We start from the raw sequence: 25,138 nt of genomic DNA, 5'->3' as shown, positions 1-25,138 counted from the left end.
TTTTATATCCAAGCACATCATCCTCTTCTTCTTCTCAGTACTGCCCTTGGCACTCAATTACTTAGGACCCATGGTTAAAATTAAGAAATTTTCCAAAATAACCAAAATGCGAAAACAAAACAGCAGCGATATACGGCAGATATGCTTGCACGGCAAGATAACCACGTGACCGGAACCCACCTAGTGGCGGGTGGCGTAAGCTCCAAAATAACCAACATGCGAAAACAAAACAGCAGCGATATACGGCAGATATGCTTGCACGGCAAGATAACCACGTGACCGGAACCCACCTAGTGGCGGGTGGCGTAAGCTCCAAAATAACCAACATGCGAAAACAAAACAGCAGCGATATACGGCAGATATGCTTGCACGGCAAGATAACCACGTGACCGGAACCCACCTAGTGGCGGGTGGCGTAAGCTCCAAAATAACCAACATGTGAAAACAAAACAGCAGCGATATACGGCAGATATGCTTGCACGGCAAGATAACCACGTGACCGGAACCCACCCAGTGGCGGGTGGCGTAAGCTCCAAAATAACCAACATGCGAAAACAAAACAGCAGCGATATACGGCAGATATGCTTGCACGGCAAGATAACCACGTGACCGGAACCCACCTAGTGGCGGGTGGCGTAAGCTCCAAAATAACCAACATGCGAAAACAAAACAGCAGCGATATACGGCAGATATGCTTGCACGGCAAGATAACCACGTGACCGGAACCCACCTAGTGGCGGGTGGCGTAAGCTCCAAAATAACCAACATGCGAAAACAAAACAGCAGCGATATACGGCAGAGATGCTTGCACGGCAAGATAACCACGTGACTGGAACCCACCTGGTGGCGGGTGGCGTAAGCTCGTAACTCGGATCTCGGCTCGCATCTCAAAGCAATAAACCGCCCGAGCGACGGCTCGTATCTCGGAAAACTCGTAAGTTGGTGCACTCGTAAGTCAAGGTTCCACTGTGTGTATGTATGTATGTATGTATGTATGTATGTATGTATGTATGTATGTATGTATATATATATATATATATATATATATATATATATATATATATATATATAATATATCAGCACAGAAATATACTGTGACTGTTATACTGTGACTTTTTTATACAAAGAAAGTACAGTTATTTATTTATTTATTTATTTTTTTTTTGTTTGTTTTTTTTTTTGTTTTGTATACAAGATCGAGGCTCGTGAAAGAGCGAAAATTAATCACACAGAAAGACAAACAGACACATAAAACAAATAACATCGGGAGCGGTAGACAAGATGGGGAGAGAGGGGGAAGGACACAAACACAACATTTGAGAGCAGGGACCGAGAGACATGGAGACATCGAGAGATCTGTGGGAGGGAGAGGGCTTTGGGGGGGAGGCATGTGAAGGGGGGAGGCATGTGAAGGGGGGGAGGCATGTGAAGGGGGGGGGGGTGGGAGAGGTATAAACATATGGACACTGCCAGGATTTCCAGGAAATAAGTTGGAATTTCAAACAAGGTGGATCTGGGGTGAATTAGTGGGGGTAGAAAAGATCAAGGTTATGGATGGGGGAAGATAAGAGATGGTGGTGAACAGCTGTTTTAAAGACCTGGAGGGAGGAGAGGGATTGAAGGGAGTGTGGGAGTTTGTTCCACAGGCGGGAGAAAAGAGGAATGAAAGAGTGAAGGTGAGCAGAGAGCCGAGATTTCGGCAGTTTAACCATCAGAGGGTTGCTGGCAGATCTTGTGCGACCTGTAGGAATATTTGGGGGACAGAGCACGGAGAGAGCTGGGGGAGCAAGGCCGGAGAGGTGAAATTAGATGTTATTTGTAAAATGCATGCTGGTATTAATGGATGCCAGGTCAGGTCATTAAGCTTGCCTCCGTTTGATAAATATTCCCATGTTCATTGAAGAAGGAAGAAGAATAAGAAGGAGGAGGAAGAGGAGAAGGAAGAAGACGTACTCTGGTAAAGACGTAAGACGTAATGTCTGGTAATTGTTTTTTTTTTTTTTGGTATGTATAGGCGATGTAATCGAAATCATTGCTTTTGCATGTGCGAGCAGATGACCAAGAGCAAAAAACAAAAACGATATTGTGATTAGATTGTACATGGAGATAGGCCTCCGGCTTCTCAGGTCAACAGTGACATTGCAAATGGCCTCCCAATAAAGGGCCTCCAGTAGTTGTTAAATATACTCTGTATGTACAGTCACGTGAAAAAGTAAGTACACCCCATGTAAAGTTTTGACTTTTTCAACATATTTCAACATACAGCTATTTGATCTTCATTTCAACAATATTGATAGATAAAGGTGATATAATATAACAAATATCATGAAACATTTACATTTTGTAGTCCATTGTATAAATTAAATAAACATAAATGCAAATTTCGCATGTGGAAAAAGTAAGTACACCCTTGGCTCTAATAGGTGGTATTGCCCCCTTTGGCAGAAACAACCTCAAGTAGGCGTTTCTTATAACTGTCTACCAGTCTCTGACATCGACTGGGAGAAATTTTATGTCCACTCCTCCATGCAGAATTCTTTCAGCTGTGCGATGTTTGAGGGGTTTCTTGCATGCACAGCTCGTTTCAAATCACCCCACAACATCTCGATGGGATTTCGATCCGGGCTTTGACTTGGCCATTCCAGAACCCTCCATTTCTTTCCTTTCAGCCATTCCTTGGTGGATTTACTGGCATGTTGAGGGTCATTGTCATGTTGCAAGATCCACCTTCGGTTGAGCTTCAACTTTCCGACAGATGGCCTCACATTATCCTCAAGCACCCTCTGGTACAATGAAGAATTCATAGTGGATTCCATGATGGTGAGCTGCCCAGGCCCTGATGCAGCAAAGCTGCCCCAAACCATAATATTTCCACCACCATGCTTTACAGTTGGTATCAGGTTCTTGTGGTCAAATGCTGTCTTTGGTTTTCACCAAACATGTCTTCTGGTACTGTGGCCAAATAGCTCTATCTTTGACTCATCTGTCTAGAGCACATTGTTCCAGAAGTGCTGGTCTTTGCCGAGGTGTTCATTGGCAAACTTTAGTCTTGCCCTGATGTTCTATCTGGACAGCAAAGGTTTCCTCCTGGCACACCTACCATGTAGATCAAATGTGTGCAGCCGCTTTCTAATGGTAGACTCGTGCACTTTGACATCAACAGTGGCAAGAGCTACCTGTAGGTCCCATGATGACATTCTGGGGTTCTTAGAGACTTCTTTCAGCATCTTGCAGTCTGCTCTCGGGCTGAACTTGCTGGGGCGGCCTGGCCTGTACAAGTTGGCAGTTGTTTGGAATCTTCTCCACTTGTAGATGATCTTCCGGACAGTCGAATGATTGATTTCAAAATGTTTGGAGATCTTTTTAAATCCCTTCCCAGACTCGTAGGCATCTATAACCTTCTTTCTGAAGGCCTCAGAGAGCTCTTTTGATCTAGGCATGGTGACGCCGCACACTTCAACAACAAAGAGCAAACCAAACGGAATGTTTGAGGTTTAAATAAGACAGGTTCCTCCAAGATCCTCTCTAACGATGTTCTAATCATTTGCACCTGAGCTGGTGCACCTGATTCTAATTTTAGGTATTTGAAGTAGTGATAAATGTAGGGGTGTACTTACTTTTTCCACATGCAAAATTTGCATTTATGTTTATTTAAATTATACAATGGACTACAAAATGTAAATGTTTCATGATATTTGTTCGATTATATCACCTTTATCTATCAATATTGTTGAAATGAGGATCAAATAGCTGTATGTTGAAATATGTTGAAAAAGTCAAAACTTTACATGGGGTGTACTTACTTTTTCACGTGACTGTATATTCTGCTCCAAGCAATATTACTGCAAAAGAAATGAATATATAAATAACTAGAACAGCACTCAGTAGAGCGCATACCTCCGCCAGGCTGAACAGTTTGTTTTGTAACCCAATGATAGGTCGGATCTAGATTCGGACCTGAACCAAAATCTAATCAGCTTGTTCTTGTCACCAAACCAACTCATCCACCAAGTTTAGTCATAACTCGTCCATAACTTTTTAAAATATCATCTTGTATATTGCTTTTAGCCCGATCCCTCAATGGTGAAGAATCACTTAAAAATTAAAAATATTATCATATCCAAATCCATATTCAGATCTTCATCAAGATTGAATCGAATCGTCCTTGTCCCACACCCAACCTCTCCACCAAGTTTCGTCCAAATCCGTCCACAACATTTTGAGATATCCTGCTATATGTTGTTTTTGGCCCAATCTCCCAATGGTAAAGAATCACTTAAAAAATTATAATGGCCGGATCCGAATCCAGATCTTCACCAAAATCTAATCATTTCGTCCTTGTCACATACGCTACATCTCTGCAAAATTTCGTCCGAATCCGTCCACAACCTTTTGAGATATATTGTTTACAGACAGACAGACAGACACACAGACAGGGGTGAAAACATAACCTCCATCCACCTTTGGTGGTGGAGGTAATGATCCTGGCCTGTAGTTTCATGGAAGCATGCGATCTTCCCGAACTCACTCGACTCACCAAATTAGTAGTGTAATTCAGGAGGAAAAGGTGACTGCTGGTAGGCAGTACAAAAGGAAATGTAAGCATACCAGCGACAATGGGGACAGAATTTTCTGGTAGACATCTGCAGAGGAGTGATGCAACCACATTTCAACCAAAACCTGATGGGGTAAAAACAACAGAAGTGATCGATTGTGAGACATGCACCAACACCACCTGATCGTGTTCACATCATACTGGAAAATCTGATTGATTGGTAGTCCATCAATTGGTAATATTAATTTGGTAATATTGGTAATTGGTAATATTAAAGAAGCTGGAAAAGCTTGGACAGAAAAGTGAGAAAAAAATCTTCAAGTTTCATTGGTATGCATGAATTCACACACAAGAAAAACAAAAATGCACAACAGCATCAAAAACTGAGCAATACATGTCCAAGTTAACTGGGAAAGTATAAAATATCCGTGCAAAACGTGCCGACACGCAGAAGCGGCTTAACATTTTTTGGGCACTGGGCACAAAAATATTTAGACACAAATCATCCCCCAAAAACACGAATACATGAAAATGTATTAATACATGGACTTCATTCAATATTACACCGAGTTAATAAAGGATACACGAGGGACTCGGTACATCGACTACGACTGTGACTGTGACGAGCTGATTGGTAATGAACATACCCCAGCACTTTCATTGGTGTGTTCATTACCAAGTTTTTTATTACTTGTGAAAATCGAAGATTTTTTCCAAGTATATTGGTTGATCTTGTGCGTAATTCTGTCTATCTGTCTGTTTGTCTGTCTGTCAATCGTCCACAGTCAAATTTTAAACCGATCGTCATGAAACTTCACCAAATGGTAGACTTGACCATAAGGAAAAAGCCTCTTGATTTTGAGCTCAAAAGGTCAAGATAGGTGCAGAAGTATAAAGACTTCTAAAGTCAGGAGTAAGTGAGTTATCGCAGGCATCCCAACTGAAACCTGACCCTTGTCCTCTTAATGAATAAAATGTATTGTAATGACAACAACTTTAATGTATTGTTAATGAGATAGAAATAGTTCAGTTCTTTGATGAATCTTAACAATACTATACTATAGTTCATAATGATCCTGTAGAAAAGGATTAATTATATTATTAAGAATGTGTGTGTGTGTGTGTGTGTGTGTGTGTGTGTGTGTGTGTGTGTGTGTGTGTGTGTGTGTGTGTGTATATATATATATATATTGTTGGGGTTTTGAGAACCCTGCACTTTGTAAAGTGTTGTAAATATACGCCCTTTGTAAATAATGATTTTTGTAAATACAGTGAACCCTCGTTTATCGCGGGGGTAACGTTCCAGAACCCCCCGCGATAAACGAAAATCCGCGAAGTAGCGACCTTTTTTTTATTTCTTTTTTTTATATATTTTAAAGCATTATGAACTCCCCACACTCTTATTAACCTTTCCCATACTCTTATAAACACTTCCTATACTCTTAAACACTTTTTACACTCTTAAACATACGTAATTTTAACAACATATAAAATTCTAATGGGTACTCACCATTGAAGATACTGTAGCTACCCATGGGTTCCCCAAGCAAGACCAGCATCAGAATCTCCTTGCTCCAGCCGCTGACGTCACCGGCGGGGATTCCCGGCGCGAGAGTGGCTGGTCACGTGACCGCTAAAGCGTGCCGCGCTTTGCGGGTATAATCAGCTACACCTGTTGATCACGTGACCACCGATTCACCGAAGCACGCCACGCTTGAGAGGCGTGGCTTTCGGTTTCTGGTTGTGCTTTATAATGCAGCCCGATAAATGGGCTTTTCAGTGTTCCCGAGTTGGTTTTGAGAATAAATATCTTCTCGGACGAGTTTGTGTCTTGCCCGTCATTTCGTCCGTATCAAGCAAGAGCCCCGGCTCTTCAATACTACAACTTGCGTGATGAAGATGATGATGAATTAGCTGTGCAGTACTGATGACGATGAAGGTGATGACGATGATGAATGTACTGGCGTTTTCCATACGCACGACTCTTTGTCTACCCTTCTACTGTACACTATGTACAGTATTTTATTTCTTGTAATATGTTTTAAATACTGTATTTTTCTTATTTCTTTACGTTTTTTAATTTTTTAGGCTAGAAAATGCTTATTTTACCACAAAAATATTTAAAATAATAGTATATAAAAATACATTTATACCGCAAAATCCCGCGATATAGCGAAAAATCCGCGATATAATTTTACATATACTAGCGAGAAAAAACCGCGATGTACCGAATCTGCGAAAAGTGAACCGCGATATAGCGAGGGATGACTGTACCTCCATTTCTTGTAAAGGTCAAAGGTCGTCCCCTAGTTAGTCCACATTGCAACACGTAGCGAACCATAGGCCCTCTTCATAGTTATTTCATTATTATGTGTTTCAGGTAAGGCTGTGTTTCCAATAGGTTGACTCTACGTTGCATTAATCAAACAAGATAGGTCCCTTTCGTTCTTTTCAAAAGCGGTGCGAGTGGTTTTCCATCCCCACAAGACGCCATTGCCATGTGCTCATCTCGGAGAAGAAGGGGGTTGGAGCCACCGGATCATGGGCGTGGCACTAACTCGTCATCAAAGGTGGTCAGCCAGCCCGAACCAGCCAACCAGCACCGCGGTGAGCGACCCGGTAGGCGTGCCCTTGCAGCCGGCGGCTTGATCCAGCGACGGCCGATAAAAGGCAAGAGGAGGGACTGCTTAGGGAGATGACCGAGGAGGAAGAACCAAGAGACACCAGCTGAGCTGAGACATGCTGCAGTTGAATTGAGTCAGAGATGTGCTGCAGTAGAATTCAGAGAGAATTCAGATAAGCTGCGAGAGACGAGCTGCAGTTGAGTTGAGTAATAACCAGCGCTGACGACCGGGTTTTCGCCGCTGAACCTGAGCGAGGGTGTGCACGCGGGACACCAACGGCGTGCCGCGATCCCCGGACCTCCCTGCCCGCCAGCTCTGTGGACCGTCTGCCCCTCTCATCCTTCCAGCCATTCCTGCCTGCAATTCCCATTTGTGTACGTGAGTTTGTTCTGTCTGTATTGTCCTGGGAATAATTAAGACTGTTTAAGGATTGCCCTGTGTATCTTCTTCTTCTTCGTCCTGTATATTACTTTCGTTTCTTCTTCTTTGGTTTTGGTTTTGTATAGAGTTAATAAATACCTGTTATTTCTTACCTTTGGTTTCATTCTTCCCCGATCGCTTTAGTCTTTTCTTTCAATTGAGTACCGGTGGCGCGATTTTGGCCAAACGTGTTATAATCGGGTTAGTCTTTTGTTAACGGCCTGAGTCGTGGCTCGCTTCGCTCGGCGTGTCCATTACAGTCGCGGCTCGGGCGGGGCTCATTTCCTCGCTTACCGGAAGGCGCTGGTACTTAGGTCATAGGAATAATTGGCCTACTACCCTATTCAGCGCTGACCGGGAGTGGCGAGATAGTTCCAGGACTCGGACGGCCAGCTTAAAAGGCGAGGGGATTAAAACCCCCTCGGTAAGGGGAGTGCCGAAACCGAGATCCGTAAAAAAATATATATATATATATATATATATATATATATATATATACATATATATATATATATATATATATATACTGTATGTATGTATATATATATATATATATATATATATATATATATATATATATATATATATATATATATATATATATATATATATATATATATATATATATCTGTATGTATGTATATATATATATATATACTGTATGTATGTATATATATATATATATACTGTATGTATGTATATATATATATATACTGTATGTATGTATATATATATATATATACTGTATGTATGTATATATATATATATACTGTATGTATGTATATATATATATATATACTGTATGTATGTATATATATATATATACTGTATGTATGTATATATATATATATACTGTATGTATGTATATATATATATATATATACTGTATATATATATATATATATATATATATATATATATATATATATATATATATATATATATATATATATATATATATATATATACTGTATATATATATATATATATACTGTATATATATATATATATATACTGTATATATATATATATATATACTGTATATATTGTTACAGACACGACTTTGATGTTAAAGTGGGCCGAGCGGAATGGCCGTCGTGTCCGCACAAATTACCCGACTATACTCGACGTTGACGAAGTCGCGCGATGCTGGCTCAATAAGAAAAAGAAGACACCCGGCTGGATCACAATAACACAATACGACACCAGGGGTTCAGTTCTCAAGACCTCCGGAGGAGGTTATATTAAGGCGGAAGGTTAGATTACAACTACAAGAGGGACAGCATAGAAAGACAAGCACTTAGACACACTCTTATATTATTCCCAACAGACGACAGATAAACGGGACAAAGGCTGACTCACACGGGGTTTGATGGCTAGGAAAGGCAGATAGCGATGGCTCAAGGTGCACTCTTGGCTCAAGGACAGGGTCGACCCGGTCCGGTCTAGAGATGCGGGGAGGTCGCAGCGCTCGGATGGCGTCTTGTCTGCTCAAGCTGGGGGCGCATCTGACTCAGCGCTCGCAGGTGGCTTTCCTTCTCCAAGCTGGGTGCGCATCTGACGTCACATCCGGCGCGGGGCCGCGTATATCCGGCGGGGAGTGACACGCCCTCGGCTCGTTAGCTCCGCCTCGTGGAATCGGCACGTTGCTTCTCATTGGGTGCGTGCGGGGGGTTTACCAGGCTCCGCCCTTGACGAGGAGCTGCCAAGGAGCCCCTTCGTGGTAACCCCGTGGAGCGCATGGTCTATGGCGCTAATCGAGCCGGTGTGAGGACGCATCCTCCCCCGCTCCGCCGCCATCTCCTCTGTTGTTGTTGTAATTGTTGGGGAAGAAGATGGAAGGAGGTATGGGAAAGGTCCTAAACTCACTACTGATGCCATATAATCACATTCTGGTGCAACGAAGAGTCATAATTAATGGAGACGAGGCCTTAACTGACATAGAATAAGAATAACTAGGAAGATGTCCGAAAGTTGTCTACGTGTGGTGCGGTGGACCTGGGCACGACATTTAATGGGGGAATAAGGGGAAGGTCGGCTCTACTGATTGTTATTTACATGCAATGGGACTAGGGAATGGGGGATCGGGGAAAGTTGGGGAGTATTGGAGAAAATAGGGGAATATTTACAAGCGGATATGGAGGCCAAATTCCATATTCGCAACATTGCACCCTTCTCTACCCTCGGGGCGTCCCGACCCGATAAATTTTTACCTACTTTAGTGTGGCACGCAATGTAGTTCCCTCTACTATTAACTCTACCCTGAGTGCGACAGTTTTACAGATATTCACAAATGAGTAAATATGTCCCCCCTGCGACGTTGCACCCTTCTCCTCACAGAAACACACCCACAGGATAACCGAATCCGGAAAGAATTCTCAAACTAAACATACAGCCGGTAGGGAGCATTATTTACAAGACTACGCTGCTATTTACACTACGATCCAGGACCTGTCTTTGGAGGAACACATGCAGATGTTATGCATAGAGAGAGCGCGCTTGCCAACATCGATACACCAACCCACGAGTGCTCTGTGGCCGACGGCCTTTAATAACGTGCAGAGCACCCTTTCCCAGCATCAAAAGCACCACCCCACCACACAGTCAGCACCATCCGGTGCAGTCACCATTGTTCATTGGAATAAAAATAAATTCGACAACCCCTAACCCTGCAGGTGTCTCTTGCTCTTCGTGTGGCCTTCAGTGGTGTTAATTAACAGGGGTTCACCTTTATGGCATAGGTGCCACGTTGACCCATAGGTCCATCCCCGGGTGGTGCTTGGCCGCAAACGAACTGCGGTCCATTGTGGGTGGCCACAAACATTGCGGTCCATATGGTGTATCGATCCCGGCAGCAAACAGCGAAAGTGCAGGCCCACAACTGCGCAGCCAGCACCTCTCTCTCCTCTCTCTCTACCCCAAAGCCAGATCCTCGGAGGTGGGAGACAAAAGAAGAAACAAGTGAGTAAGGTGGTAAGGGCGCAAAAGTGCACGCAATGTAAGGTGATGCACACTGGGGGCACATGGGAACCAGGTGAGACAGGTACGTTCCTATCGTACGCCCCCCCCCCACCAGGTAACCTACATGGCCCCTCCCTTACCCCTTACTGCATCCACAAAACACAACACTACCCATAAACATCTACTTTACAAATCGACAAACATCCCTACTGTCTTCCCCGTTCCTCCCATAAACCAAATTCGTCTTCTCTCCCTCCTAACCAATCAAATTTGCCATTTTCAACTCTCATCAAAATTTGCCATCTCCAACTCAACATCAAAATTTGCCATCACCAATTCATCATCAGTCCCTCCTAGGGAGGGAGAGATGGAATCACCCCAATGTCTCATCCACGTCGTGATGCGTCTCACAAATCCAACAGCAATTCTCATTTCTGCAACACAAACAAAGAAAACACAGGTGTGGAGTCATCATCATCACCACAGGTAAGTGGCTGCGTATGGTGCGACAGGTTCTTCAATCCTAACTATTTCCTAAATGACTTTAACAACTTTACACTACCCGGGGTCTTTCTCCGGCCAAACCATTGGCCCTCTTACTCTATGGGTTCTAAAAACCAATTCCCATTGGCCAACCTGTGGTGCTTTTCAATTTGGGGTCTCACTCCCCCGATTCATCTCCCGGTGCCCTCGCACAATTTCTGGGCTGCGGCGTGTACCTCTCCCAGTGGGTCTACCCACCTGCACACCTCCACCACTGCAGTTGCCTCCGAGCTTACCTGCTCCTTACCCTAACCTAACTACCTGGGGAAGGCCCTCTGGCACTCTCCCCACTCGGTGCCCTCTCTGGCACTGGGCTACCCGATCCACACCCGGGACCCTCAGGCACCCACTCACAACTACCGGCTCCCAGAGCCCACCTGCGGCCTCACCTGGCCGACATCCTCACAGTGGTGGAGTGCCCAACCAACTACACACACTAACAGGCTACACGCCCAGCCATTTCCACAACACTAATGCACCCATTCACAACACCATTCTGCAACCGCACCACAAATGCCAATATCCAACCACAATTTACCTGCACCCTCTACCTAACACTTACACTACCCGCCCCGGGTACTCGTGAAAGGGGTCCACTCTTCCCCCATCCACACCTTCGCACCATGCACACCACTCCGTACCACTCACTCCAACTCTCTCCACACACCTGTGCTCTCACACCTGGTGCCACCTGCACCCTTCTCTCCCCAAGCGCATTCGCGCTGATCCACACACTCACTACTCATACACTGCTCCACACACCTGTCCAATTGCACACCTGTGCAATCACACCTGTTCCATCCTCACACACACGGCATCATCTCAGCTAACTACTCCCTTCTGAAACTTGCGCTTCCCAGTCGTCCCTTTAAACTATTGCGCTCCCACGTCATTATCATCCACACTAATCTACCTGCGTCCCCACTACAGGTATCAGTCACTAACTAACCTTAACGTTACCTACTGTCATCTTCGCTAGATCCCTATCCATATAACCTAACCCACCCGGGCTAGTTTTCACTGCCATACACCCCCATAAGCTATAGCGCATTTGCCCCACACCTGTGAGGGATGGTGGATTTGCCATCCCACCACATCGGGGGTCTCTCACTACCAATTTTGCACATCAAATTTCAACAAATTAAAAATTTGCCAATCACTGCCCATCATCTGCCAATCACTACTGCCAATCCCTTGCCAATCATCAAATTTTGTTTTTCTCTAATTTTGGGTCCAAAACACTAACCTCATCACCCAGTCGACTCACTAATACCTCTCGGTGCGCCAATCCCTGTCCAAAGCCCGGCTTCGTAAAGCCAAGCAATGGATGCTGGTTGTTTTGTGCCAGCGGCTGAATGCGTCCGGCACTCGGTGCAGGGAAGGAGGTTTACCCGGCCCGAGATCCCACGCACCTTCTCGGCACGGAACCATCCAATGTCCCGATCTCGACCTGCCGGAATTCCTCAACAAAAAGTGGTCGCCATGACGACTCTTTCTCTCGGGCCGCCCGCTCCGCCTAGTGGAGCACAGACGCGGCCGTTCAAAGCGAGGCCCAGCACGCACCGAGGGCCCGATTCGGCTATAAGTCGTTCTAAACTCTATCCCGTCTAACGTCGATGCTTCACCTGCATGCTTACACCCCGCAGCCCGTTCCTTGCTCACACACCCAGCCGTGCCCATGCTCCTCGTACCTTTCCTTACACACCCAGGTACACCCATTCCACTCACAGCCTTGGTCACACACCTGACCACCGAACACTTTGGCACACATTCGTTGCTCGCACACCTCACCAATACACCGCTTCGCACCCCCTCCTCGGTCACCTCCTCTGTGACAATCACAGGTGTGCTCTCATTCGCACACCCAACCACGTGCCTCACCACCAACTCCAGCGTGCATTCCCACTCACGCTCCACCATTCCAGGTGTGCATCCTTCCATCCCAGGTGTACATCCTCGCTCACCTGTCACAACCAACTCACGCTCCTTGTCACTCTCACTACTCTCACTACTCTCACCTCCACTCGTGACAACGCACTCACCCTTACTCTTGACAGCACACTCTTTCCCCATGCACCTGTCCGTCACACACCTTTCTCGCGCACACTCTCCCGTCACACCCTCTGTAACACTCACCACAGGTGTGCATTCTTCCTTGCCTTTGACAGCGCACTCTTTCCCCATGCACCTGTCCGTCACACACCTTCCTCGCGCACACTCTCCCGTCACACCCTCTGTAACACTCACCACACCACGCTTCCATGTGCTCCCTCGCACACGCGCTACGACCGACTCACTCTCGCCCGCACACTCACTCCTTGGCACGCCCTTTTTCCTCACACACCCCAGAGTCGGACTTTCTTGCACACCTCCTTTTTCGCACACCAGACCTGTCGCACACTTCACCAACGGCCTCTCACGAACACCCGGGTCTATCTCGACCCCCAAGCTTCTTAAATCCCCTGGCGCATCATACGCACGACCATATTGGTCACCACTTACACCGGGTCCTCTTCCTCTTCGCTTCTCCTCCATCACCTGCGAATCCCTCATCCGGTTAATGAGCACATCATCACGATCCAAACACAGACTTTGGACCAATTCTTTTATCTCCTCTTTTATCTCTTTGTTATCCCCTCTCCGTCGCTTCTTAATTTCGCTCACCCCTTCTTCCACTTCTTCTAATTTGTGCCTCACCTCTTTTATTCCCCGGTACGTCTCCTCAAGCTCGTCCTCCAAGGCTACCTTGACCGTTTCCAGGTGCGTCCTCACCTGCCGGTCCTTCGTCTCCATTACCTCTACCACCTCGTCCAACCTCGCCGTCAGTCCCTCACGTACCATCTGACATTCCCTCTTCGTCGCTACCAAGTCATCCTTTAGTTCCTTCTGTGTCGCTTTCAACCCTCCTAATACCGCAGTGTTCCTTTGAACCTGCTCCACTAACTCCGTCTGTCCCACCGTCAGCTGCTCCACCTCCTGCGTCAGGTCCTCTATGCCCCCTTGTAACTTTACAGTCCCCTTTCTCACCTCCTTTTCCATGTGCTCCTTACAGTGCCTCACCTCCTCGCGCACTCCTCCGACCTCCTCACTCACTCCTCTTCTGATCTCCTCTCCCATCACTTGCATCTCCTGCCCAGATGTAACCCTCATCTGCTCCATTTCCTCCCTGTGAGCATCCAGTTTGGTTTCTACCCCCATTCTGACCCCCTCTATCTGCTGCTCCATTTGTTTAACTTCCCTTTCCGCTTGGTCCCTCATGTCCCTCAATTTGCCTTCCATACTGTTTTCTAACCCCTCTAACCCATTTTTCACTCCCTCTATCTGATTCTCCTGGGCAGCCATTCTATTTTCTACCCCCATTAACCCATTTTTCACTTCTTTTATCCCGTTGTCTAACCCCTCAAAATTATTGTCTAACTTCCCAAATTTCTTGTCTAACTCCTCAAAATTATTGTCTAACCCCTCACTGGTACCCCTCGCTTCGTCCCTCATTACCCCCATTTGGTTTCCCATTACCCCCATTTGGCCCTCTAATCGCTCACTATTAACCCTCATTTGGCCCTCCATCCTATCCATTTTTGCATTCAGTTGGGTCAAGAATAATCTGAGGTCAAACCCGGTTTGCCCAGCGTCCCCAGCCGCCACCGCAGGCTCGCCCTCCGCGGCGCCGCTATTTTGGGACCCTTCAACCACGTGAGCGAGCGCGCCATTTTGCGCGCCCGCTACTTCGTGCGTGACGGCGCTATTTTGCGAACCTGCCGCCCTCACTGCTTCGCTCTCCTCATGTCCCTCAATTTGGTCCTGGACCGACCCTGCTTCACTCTCCCCTACCGGACCCCAGCCGTCTTGATCCGCCATAGCGCGACTTGCAAAATTCGAGTTTCGTAAAACAAAACAAATTTCGGCCGCTCCAAATTTTGACCAAATTTTTTTTTTCCTCTATTCGTTTTTTTTTTTTTCAAAATTTGGTCGGGCCTCGAATCTCACTCCCGACACCAATTGTTACTCTAATAGTACAATTGGTGTTCCAAAATTTGGGCTAAATAAATTTAGTCCCAGGTTCGAATCCAACTCCTGACAACCAATTGTTACTGACACGACTTTGATGTTAAAGTGGGCCGAGCGGAATGGCCGTCGTGTCCGCACAAATTACCCGACTATACTCGACGTTGACGAAGTCGCGCGATGCTGGCTCAATAAGAAAAAGAAGACACCCGGCTGGATCACAATAACACAATACGACACCAGGGGTTCAGTTCTCAAGACCTCCGGAGGAGGTTATATTAAGGCGGAAGGTTAGATTACAACTACAAGAGGGACAGCATAGAAAGACAAGCACTTAGACACACTCTTATATTATTCCCAACAGACGACAGATAAACGGGACAAAGGCTGACTCACACGGGGTTTGATGGCTAGGAAAGGCAGATAGCGATGGCTCAAGGTGCACTCTTGGCTCAAGGACAGGGTCGACCCGGTCCGGTCTAGAGATGCGGGGAGGTCGCAGCGCTCGGATGGCGTCTTGTCTGCTCAAGCTGGGGGCGCATCTGACTCAGCGCTCGCAGGTGGCTTTCCTTCTCCAAGCTGGGTGCGCATCTGACGTCACATCCGGCGCGGGGCCGCGTATATCCGGCGGGGAGTGACACGCCCTCGGCTCGTTAGCTCCGCCTCGTGGAATCGGCACGTTGCTTCTCATTGGGTGCGTGCGGGGGGTTTACCAGGCTCCGCCCTTGACGAGGAGCTGCCAAGGAGCCCCTTCGTGGTAACCCCGTGGAGCGCATGGTCTATGGCGCTAATCGAGCCGGTGTGAGGACGCATCCTCCCCCGCTCCGCCGCCATCTCCTCTGTTGTTGTTGTAATTGTTGGGGAAGAAGATGGAAGGAGGTATGGGAAAGGTCCTAAACTCACGACTGATGCCATATAATCACATTCTGGTGCAACGAAGAGTCATAATTAATGGAGACGAGGCCTTAACTGACATAGAATAAGAATAACTAGGAAGATGTCCGAAAGTTGTCTACGTGTGGTGCGGTGGACCTGGGCACGACATTTAATGGGGGAATAAGGGGCAGGTCGGCTCTACTGATTGTTATTTACATGCAATGGGACTAGGGAATGGGGGATCGGGGAAAGTTGGGGAGTATTGGAGAAAATAGGGGAATATTTACAAGCGGATATGGAGGCCAAATTCCATATTCGCAACAATATATATATATATATATACTGTATATATATATATATATATATATATACTGTATATATATATATATATATATATATACTGTATATATATATATATATATATATATATATATATATATATACTGTATATATATATATATATATATATACTGTATATATATATATATATATATATATATATATATATATATATATATATATATATATATATAATTATATATATATATATACGCTGCTGGCGTGATATATCTATCTATAATTCCAGTAATCTCTGTCTGTCTGTCTGTACGTTTGTCTGTGACCGCTGTTTCTCGACAACCACGGGTCCGATATACTTTTAACTTGCCAGGTATATTGCTGGGGACCCGAGGATGTGCCTTTTCAAGGTTTCATATTAATCGGACAATTACTTACCGAGCTATGTCCAAAAAACGATTCAACCAATCAGAGAGCAGCGAACGATCGCGTGTGCCGAACGTGGCGGGCACACTCTGCCTCGGATGGCACATTTGAGAGCGTATTCATTTATTTCACGTTTGCAAACTATGTTGGCGTTAAACTATGTTTTACAACTAATAAAAACGAATTTGCGATTCATTCGCTTTCCTGCGCGTTTGTGCACGCGATGGCGATTTCTTTACCAAACTCCGGAAGCCGTTCGCTTTGGACCAAACCATTGCATGTAAATAGAGGGGGGGGATTGTCACCACTCGCAAGCCGTTCGCTTTGAACCAAACCATTTCATGTAAATAGAGGGGGGGGGATATAATTTTAGATATAGATATAGTACGGGCATGCCCTAGTATATATAACTAGCAGAAGTACCCGGCATTGCCGGGCGGGGGAGGGGAGGGGGAGGGGGAAGGGGAGGGGAGGGGAACGGGGGGAGAGCGAGCCCCTTGGTAAAGCGAGCGATTTTTTTTTTCATAGCGTTCATAGCATTCATAGCATTCATAGCGTCATAGCGATTTTTTTTTTCATAGCGTTCATATCGTTCATATCGTTCATAGCATCATAGCGTTCATAGCGTTCATAGCGTCATAGCGATTTTTTTTTTAATATCGTCATAGCGTCATAGCGTTTCATAGCGATTTTTTTTTCATAGCGTCATAGCGTTCATAGCGTTCATAGCGTCATCACGTGATCGCGTGATCGCGTGATCGCTCTGAGCGAATCAGCGCCCACCTGCTCTTATTCCGTCGATTCCGTGCGCTGAAATGCGCTGAGGTAAATATGAATAAAAAATATGGATCGTCAAATATTTTGAGTTCGGCCATGTTCGTCCCAGGCTCAATGGCCATGTCTATGCCAAATATCAAGCACGTAAGCCTCTCCGTTTAGGAGTCTATCGGTAACATTATATATACACACACACACACACACACACACACACACACACACACAAACTATGTTTTATATATATAGATTATATATATTGTTACGGATCCGGGGACGGCACTCCCGTTAGCAAGGGGGGGTTAATCCCCTTGTCCTGTTAAGCTGGCCGTCCGACCGGTCCTGGGGGTATGCCGTCACTTCCGGTCGATGGTGAGTAGGGTTGTAAGCCCAACCCGTCTTACTACCTAATTACCACCACCAATCCGTAAGCGAGGAGATACTCCCACCCGGGCCGCAGCGTGATTGGACGCGCCGAGCGAAGCGAGCTGCGACTCGGGCCGTTAACAAGAGACTAACCTGACTCCAAACGTTGGCCGAATCGTGCCACAGGTACTCAATGGGAAGAAGGAACTAAGGCGATCGGGGGAGAATGAAACCAAAAGTGGTAAGAAATAACAGACATTTATTGATTATGTACACCAAAACCAAAGAAGAAGAAACGAAAGTAATATACAGAACGAAGAAGAAGAAGAAGCAGGACACAGGGCAGCCTTAAACAGTCTTATATTATATCCCAGGACAAAACAAACAGACTCCCACGACTGGGAATGGCAGGAAGGAATGGCTGGAGGGAGAAGGGTCCAGGCAGATGGTAGGCGTCGAAGGTCCGGCCCGGTGCGCAGCGTCGAGGTGGCTCCAGTCCACGCTCCAGGCTCGAGGCGAAAACCCGGCGGCAGCTGCACGTATTCGTTTCACGCGGGCTGGCAACGTGAATGGATCGCGTAATGTCAGCGGACCCACTCTTCTGCCTCCCGATCCTTCGCACTCAGCTCGCCTCTCTCCAACGGTCTCTCGACGCACTCTCCCTCTCACTCAACTGTTCATGAACCTTCTCACTCGACTCCCTCACTAATCTGTCCAAGCAGTCCCTCGCAGCCACTTTTATCGTCCGTGTAGAAATCAAGCCGCCGGCTCCGATGACACGCCTACCAGTTGGCTGGTTGGTCGGTAAGGGCTCGCTGACTCCACCTCTGCTGACGAGTCGACGTGCCACAGCTTGTTCTTGTGGTTCCGCCCCTTCTTCCTCGGCTTAACCGCATGGCTTATGGCGGCGTGGTGCCAGCAAACCGCCCAATGCAACGGCGGCGAACGCTGCTGGCAAGCGAAGTACCACAATTTGGAGAGGGAGAGAGCAAAATGGACGGAATGGGGCCTATCTTATTTGATTAATGCAACGCAGATTCAACTTTTGGGAACAGATCCTTAACTGACACACATAATAATGAAATAACTACAGAGAGGTCCTACGGTTCGCTACGTGTTGTACATGGACTAACTAGAGTGTGATCTTTAACAAAGCCAATTGATGGGGATATTTACAGGGGATCATTTATAAGGGAAACATTTACTAAAATTTACTAGTGAAGGTTCTAAAAACCGTAACAATATATATATATATATATATATATATATATATATATATATATATATATATATATATAACTTAGGAATTCAAGAGTATAATTCAGACTGGTTGACTCAACAGTTGCCTTTGTGATGGAAAGATATACATACCTTCGTAGTCCTGTGTAAATAATATTTGAGGACAAGGCTTGTGAAAGCTTTGTTGTCCCAAGTTATCTTCTGGTTCAAGTGACGCAATGGGAAGATAGCGACAATCAGTGGTTCCTCGGCCCCCGATCAATCCCCTCCCCACTTCCTGCTGCTTCCTTATCAACGATTCCTCGAACCCTGATCTACCACACCTCAATCCCTTATCAGAATCCCTCGTCCCCCGATCGCCTTCTTCCTGCCCACCCCACTGTGAGGACGTAATCAAATATTCTCCTTTTGTTCTAATTGATATTAGAACTAACTACAGTGCATTCAGAAAGTATTCAGACCCCTTCACTTTTTTCACATTTTGTTATGTTGCAGCCTTATGCTGAAATCATTTAAATTCATTTTTTCCCTCATCAATCTACACTCAATACCCCATAATGACAAAGAGAAAACAGGATTTTAGAAAGTTTTGCAAATTTATTAAAAAGAAAAACTGAAATATCACATTGACATAAGAATTCATACCCTTTGCTATGACACTTGAAATTTAGCTCAGGTGCCTCCCATTCCTCTTGATCATCTTTGAGATGTTTCTACACCGTGATTGCAGTCCATCTGTGGTAAATTCAATTGATTGGACATGATTTGGAAAGGCACACACCTGTCTATATAAGGTCTCACAGCTGACAATGCATATCAGAGCAAAAACCAAGCCATGAGGTCGAAGGAACTGCCTGCAGAGCTCAGATACAAGATTGTGTCGAGGCACAGATCTGGGGAAGCCTACAAAAAAAATTCTGCGGCATTGAAGGTTCCCAAGAGCACAGTGGCCTCCATAATTCTTAAATGGAAGACGTTTGGAACAACCAGGACTCTTCCAAGAGCTGGCCGCCCGGCCAAACTGAGCAATTGGGGGAGAAGGGCCTTGGTAAGAGAGGTGACCAAGACCCCGATGGTCACTCTGGCTGAGCTCCAGAGATCCTGTGTAGAGATGGGAGAAACTTCCAGAAGGACAACCATCACTGCAACACTCCACCGATCTGGGCTTTATGGCAGAGTGGCCAGACGGAAGCCTCTCCTCAGTGAAAGACACATGAAAGCCCGCTTTGAGTTTGCAAAAAAGCACCTAAAGGACTCTCAGACTGTGAGAAACAAGATTCTGTGGGCTTTCATGTGTCTTATCTCTCTGAGCCATCCGGGAGCACAATGAAAACTCTCCACTCCACTCAAATTCACAGCCCAGGCCTCGCACAGCCCAGAGCACATAGCTATTGACCAGACCCCTCCAGAGAGCGAGCACACAATTAGTGCAACAACGGATGGACAATGGCGGGACCAGATCGGGAGAGGTGCCCGATCTTGTGTCTGCACCGTGTCCTCGGCGCTTCAGAAAAGACACATCACACTTACACACACTGCAACTTTCATTCTGTGTTCCCGACTGGGTCTGCCTGTGATAAAATTAGTGCTAAGGATACCTGGGTTACCGTTACCGTCCATGCAAGCGTGCCATCTGGCTGTCTGTCTTCTCATTGCATTTCACCTCCTGTATCCCCATCCCAATATTTATTTATTAAGCCTGTTTGCTTTTTGAGAATTGCTGTCGATTTGAGCAATACTTCAAACAATAAATCCCACAAATCAGCGAACTGCGTGTGCTGAAACAGCCATACGGTGAAATTAGCAAAACAGCATTGTGGTAGATTATCATGTATATGGCCCAGCCAAGCAACAAAATCAGATTCTGCTCCACCAATTTTAAAACCAAACAGGAAAGGGCTGAGGTTTTGCTAATTTCCCATGTGACTTTTCGCTTGTGGAAGACAAACTTTATCTAGCCACAGATCATCTAGCCTCAGCATGTTCCTTTGCTCAAAGCAAAGCCACACCATCATCATTGGGATTCTACTCATTCCTGCATCCCAATTTATGTGATCTTGTACAATATGGAAAAGTTCTTATTTTATTAAAAATTCTATGATCAATGAAAGGACTGATATTCTTGAATAAATTTGCAAATCTGATGCATGCCACCATCGTTGGGTATGACAAAGTAATGCCAACAACCGTCATGATTTCAAGCCACTTACTTGCAGGAATAGCTCCGAGTGCCAGATCTGATGTGCGGCTGGATCTTGAACTGCAGGGGTTTGGTGCCCGCTCGGCCTTTTCAGTAGGCTTGTAAAGGGGTTCGAACTGATGAATGAATGCAAAAAGGATGCAGACCTGGGAAAAGGGATTAAGGATGAAAGAGTCAGTGGGTGAATTTGCTTATTGCCAATTAAATTCAGACTTGTTGGATATTTTCCCACATGCTCGTCTTTCCAAATTCAAACACCACCAGCAGAAAAAAAAAAGGATTTTGGACAGCAACACACACTTTTTACTTCTTTTTTTTTACAAGTTTTATTTGATGCTCTTCCCCAAGTTTCCTTGAAGAGGCATTTGGAGTTAACTACAATATGTGGAATGGCACACATGGCGACCAATCAAAGCAGTCCAAGCACAACTGATAAATCAAAATGAGCCAACAAGGCCAAACAAAGCAATTAAAAACATCCAAAGAATGAAATTCATGCTTCTGTTTTGGTTTTTTTTTTCCTTCACTTAACATTCCCAATTATTGGAGCCACAGACAAAGTATAATTTTCAAAAAAGCTGGACTGGAGACGTAACGTTCTGTGCAAGAACAATTTGGGTTCTGCGCCAGTAATGTGTTGGACGAACCTAGCTGACGGTGGGGAAGATGTCAAGCTGCAAATGGGAAACGGTCCCGGTGGGCTGCCGGTCGTGGGGAGGAAATGATCGAGATAACTGCCCACAAGGGCTGTGTACAGGTTGTCAATTGTGGTGAAGTGCTGATGGTGCGCAGGCACCTGCAAAAAAATGCACTCATTTCCTGCATAAAGGCCACCCAAACATTTTCATAACTATGCTCCCATTTACACCATTCCCTTCCCTCATGCTTCCCAATACCATCAGATTCTCAAGTGATGTTGTGGACTTCAAATAAATAAATGGCTGATGGTAAAAGTATCCTTTGGAGAGGGAGAAATTGCACTTCTTTTTTTCCCACAATATACACTACGAGAGGTGTGTGTGTGTGTGCGTGTGCGTGTGCGTGTGCGTGTGATCATTTTTGTCACCAGACAGCCATACGGATCTTTACCAAACTTTTAGAGGGGCATTAGTGAGTCCTGGAGAGTGATTTAGGCAAAAACAATGTTTGAAAACTTCGAATAAAAAAGTTGGATAAAAAATATAAAAATAAATCGCTCTATCGTGGACAAGCCTTTATAATCGATGTAAAAGGTGATATTAAATGATCCCCAAACCCATTCCTCAGAGCAGGGGTCACCAACCTTTTTCAATGCGAGCTACTTTTGATGAATGAAATGCAGCATTTCAAGAGTTATGAAAAAAAAATTAAAAATATATAAATTGATAGGGGGACAAATTTAATTATTCAATGTTCAATTATAAAAGTACATATTTAAATTGAAGGAAAATCTATCTTCACCTTTACTTCATTGTGAAACTTGACACTGCATGCTGTCCACCAGTGCCGCGCGTAACCTGGTGTGTATCTTGAGGTTAACTGTGACGGAGTCCTTCAGATGCTCGTCTGTCGGGCTGATTTGAAATTTAGATTTGATGCAGTTCATGTCGGAAAAGGCAGATTCACAAAGATACGTCGAGCCAAATAGGGAAACCACTTTCAGTGCTACTTTGCGGATCTTACTGTACTTTTCAGTAACCGTGAGACTCCAGAAAATTGCAGCAAATTACCTTGATTTCAACCAAATGTCATTTTGAAGGCCGATAATCTCCTTTTCCAAAGGGAAACAAAGGTCAAACTTCAAAGGTCAAAAAGCACACCAATTTGTTCAGAAATGTCACCAATATCAACTTCCATGGAGGAGTTAAAGTGAACATCACACACGGCTTCATCTCCTCAAAATCATTAAATCTGTCGCTGAACTCTTGGCCAGGCCTGGGTTGTTTTTTTTCCTCCACAATTTAATGCAAGCTACTCATTGGTAGCCATGATTGACGTGTTGGCGACCCCTGCCTTAGTGGGTGTAGTGAAATGTTTTAGGCCCCCGCCAAAAAAAAAAAGATAGAAAAAAATATAATAATAATTTGATTTATTCAAAAATTCCAACAAGATTAGAACAGCACCGGGCAACGCAAAGTACCCCACGAGAATGAAACAAGGAGCTGATACACTAGGCCCTCGTCTTTTAGGTGGTGTACAGAATAGATCTGTGTGATATAAAAGCTAAACCTTGAACGGTTTTTGAAATATCGCGTGCACAAGCCAAGTCAGAGATGACAGAATTCAGCCAATCACAGCCATGATCTAAACAGGTTGACATAATATCATGAGGAATAGATATCTGCAATATGAAAGCTAAATGTACAAACGTTTTTTTTTTTTAATATCAGGAACACAAAAATGCATGGACACATGATCGGTCAGTCAGTGCTCGTTTGAACGTCCCCAGTCTTCCAACTTGTTGGACACAGAGCATAGTTTACTGGTGATGGGCTAGCATGGATAGCAGAGTACAGCACCGTATGTGGAGGTGGTAAGGCCTCTTGTGCCTTTCTTGAATGCAACCCTGATCAGTTTCGAGCCCGAGGCCTTCCATTGCTCATCCCCTACCTTCTATATTGCAATGTTAAGCCAATCAATACTGAAGCGACTCAGTGTTTTCCTGTAAATTAATTTCCTCATTAATATCATGCCTTATTCTCGACACAATACTGTCTTTCACTCAGATTGCCACACTTCCTGTGTTTCTCTCTTTCCTATCACACCGATAAACCCTGCCCTGGTGTACCTTTAATTCCCATCTTCCAGTTTGATTTCTCATGAAACCAAGTCTCACTTACAGCAACTATGCTGTACCTCTCAGCATCCACTCTAGATTACATCTTTCCATTCAAGCTCCTGGCATTGGTATAAAATTCCATCAATATTTCCCTTCCGAGAACCACCCCCCTGCTGCCCCAACTCTCCAAACACAACCTCAGCCTCCAGTTTTAAAAAAAGTCCCGATCTCTTTCTCCAGAACTGCTGCATATCTCACTCCACAACCTTGCACTTATCCAATGACATCTGCTTCGTCTTGCCTTCTTCTTCTTCGGGCTTATACCCCTTGGTGCCAATATTGGTTGCAGATAGATCACAATCACACTCAGACTCGATACTTGAGTGATCCTACTCTCCGATGTTATTACTTGGGGAGGCCCCATTGTAAGATCCTACTATGCCCGTCCTTCAGCCTCAGGCGAATGCACTCACCTCCACGATGGGAATCAGAATTACACCCCTATGAATGCCAAATGTGAGTGGTTGCCTGGCAATCAAAACCACACCCCCATGAATGCCCCTGCCACACGCGCATCCACCTTGAGAATACCTACGGCCACCAGGAAAACACCCAGATGCATCAGTAAAGAACATGACTGTCCCTTCACCCTGGTCTTCAATCGGACACTTGATGGTCCAGGAAACAGGACTGGGACCATACATTCACCGATCAGGCCACCAAACCTATAGCTTGGGACGAGAGCCAGATCGTGTCCCAGGCAACTCTTGGATACGACACCGCACTCAGACCCGCTGTAGGGCTCAAAGGGAATGCCTGTTGAGGTGGCAGAGATACACAGGCCAGACTGCTGATGAAAGCATCGACAATCTCACTCCCGATCCCGCAAACTCAAATCAACCTCTGCGACAGGATTCAGCAGAGGTGCTTTGTTTTTTTCTAAAAAAAAAAAAATTTTAAGGTTAAAGGGATAAACACTGTAAAACAGATATCAGTGCCCACTTATACTAGTTAGTTATATTAGTTAGATATTAGTTACCGTGACAAACAAAATATCAACAGTGCAATGAAAAAAAGAACTAATTAGAACGGCA

General features: G+C 45.1%; 1 protein-coding gene across 1 annotated transcript in view; it reads right to left on the bottom strand.

Annotated features, from left to right (window-relative positions):
- LOC137439925 (sphingomyelin phosphodiesterase 4) overlaps positions 1-25,138 on the bottom strand; it is a 67,341-nt gene that overhangs the window by 16,988 nt on the left and 25,215 nt on the right. Inside the window, 3 exon segments of the mRNA XM_078768010.1 lie at positions 4,609-4,680; positions 21,297-21,432; positions 21,934-22,082. Of these exon segments, the coding sequence (XP_078624136.1) occupies positions 4,609-4,680; positions 21,297-21,432; positions 21,934-22,082 (357 nt within the window).

Source organism: Myxine glutinosa, chromosome 14, assembly GCF_964187855.1.
Source record: "Myxine glutinosa chromosome 14, kmMyxGlut1.1, whole genome shotgun sequence".
In the NCBI taxonomy this organism is placed as follows: domain Eukaryota; kingdom Metazoa; phylum Chordata; class Myxini; order Myxiniformes; family Myxinidae; genus Myxine; species Myxine glutinosa.
The sequence above is the reverse complement of the archived record's forward strand: the minus strand, read 5'-3'. Positions and strand labels throughout refer to the sequence as shown.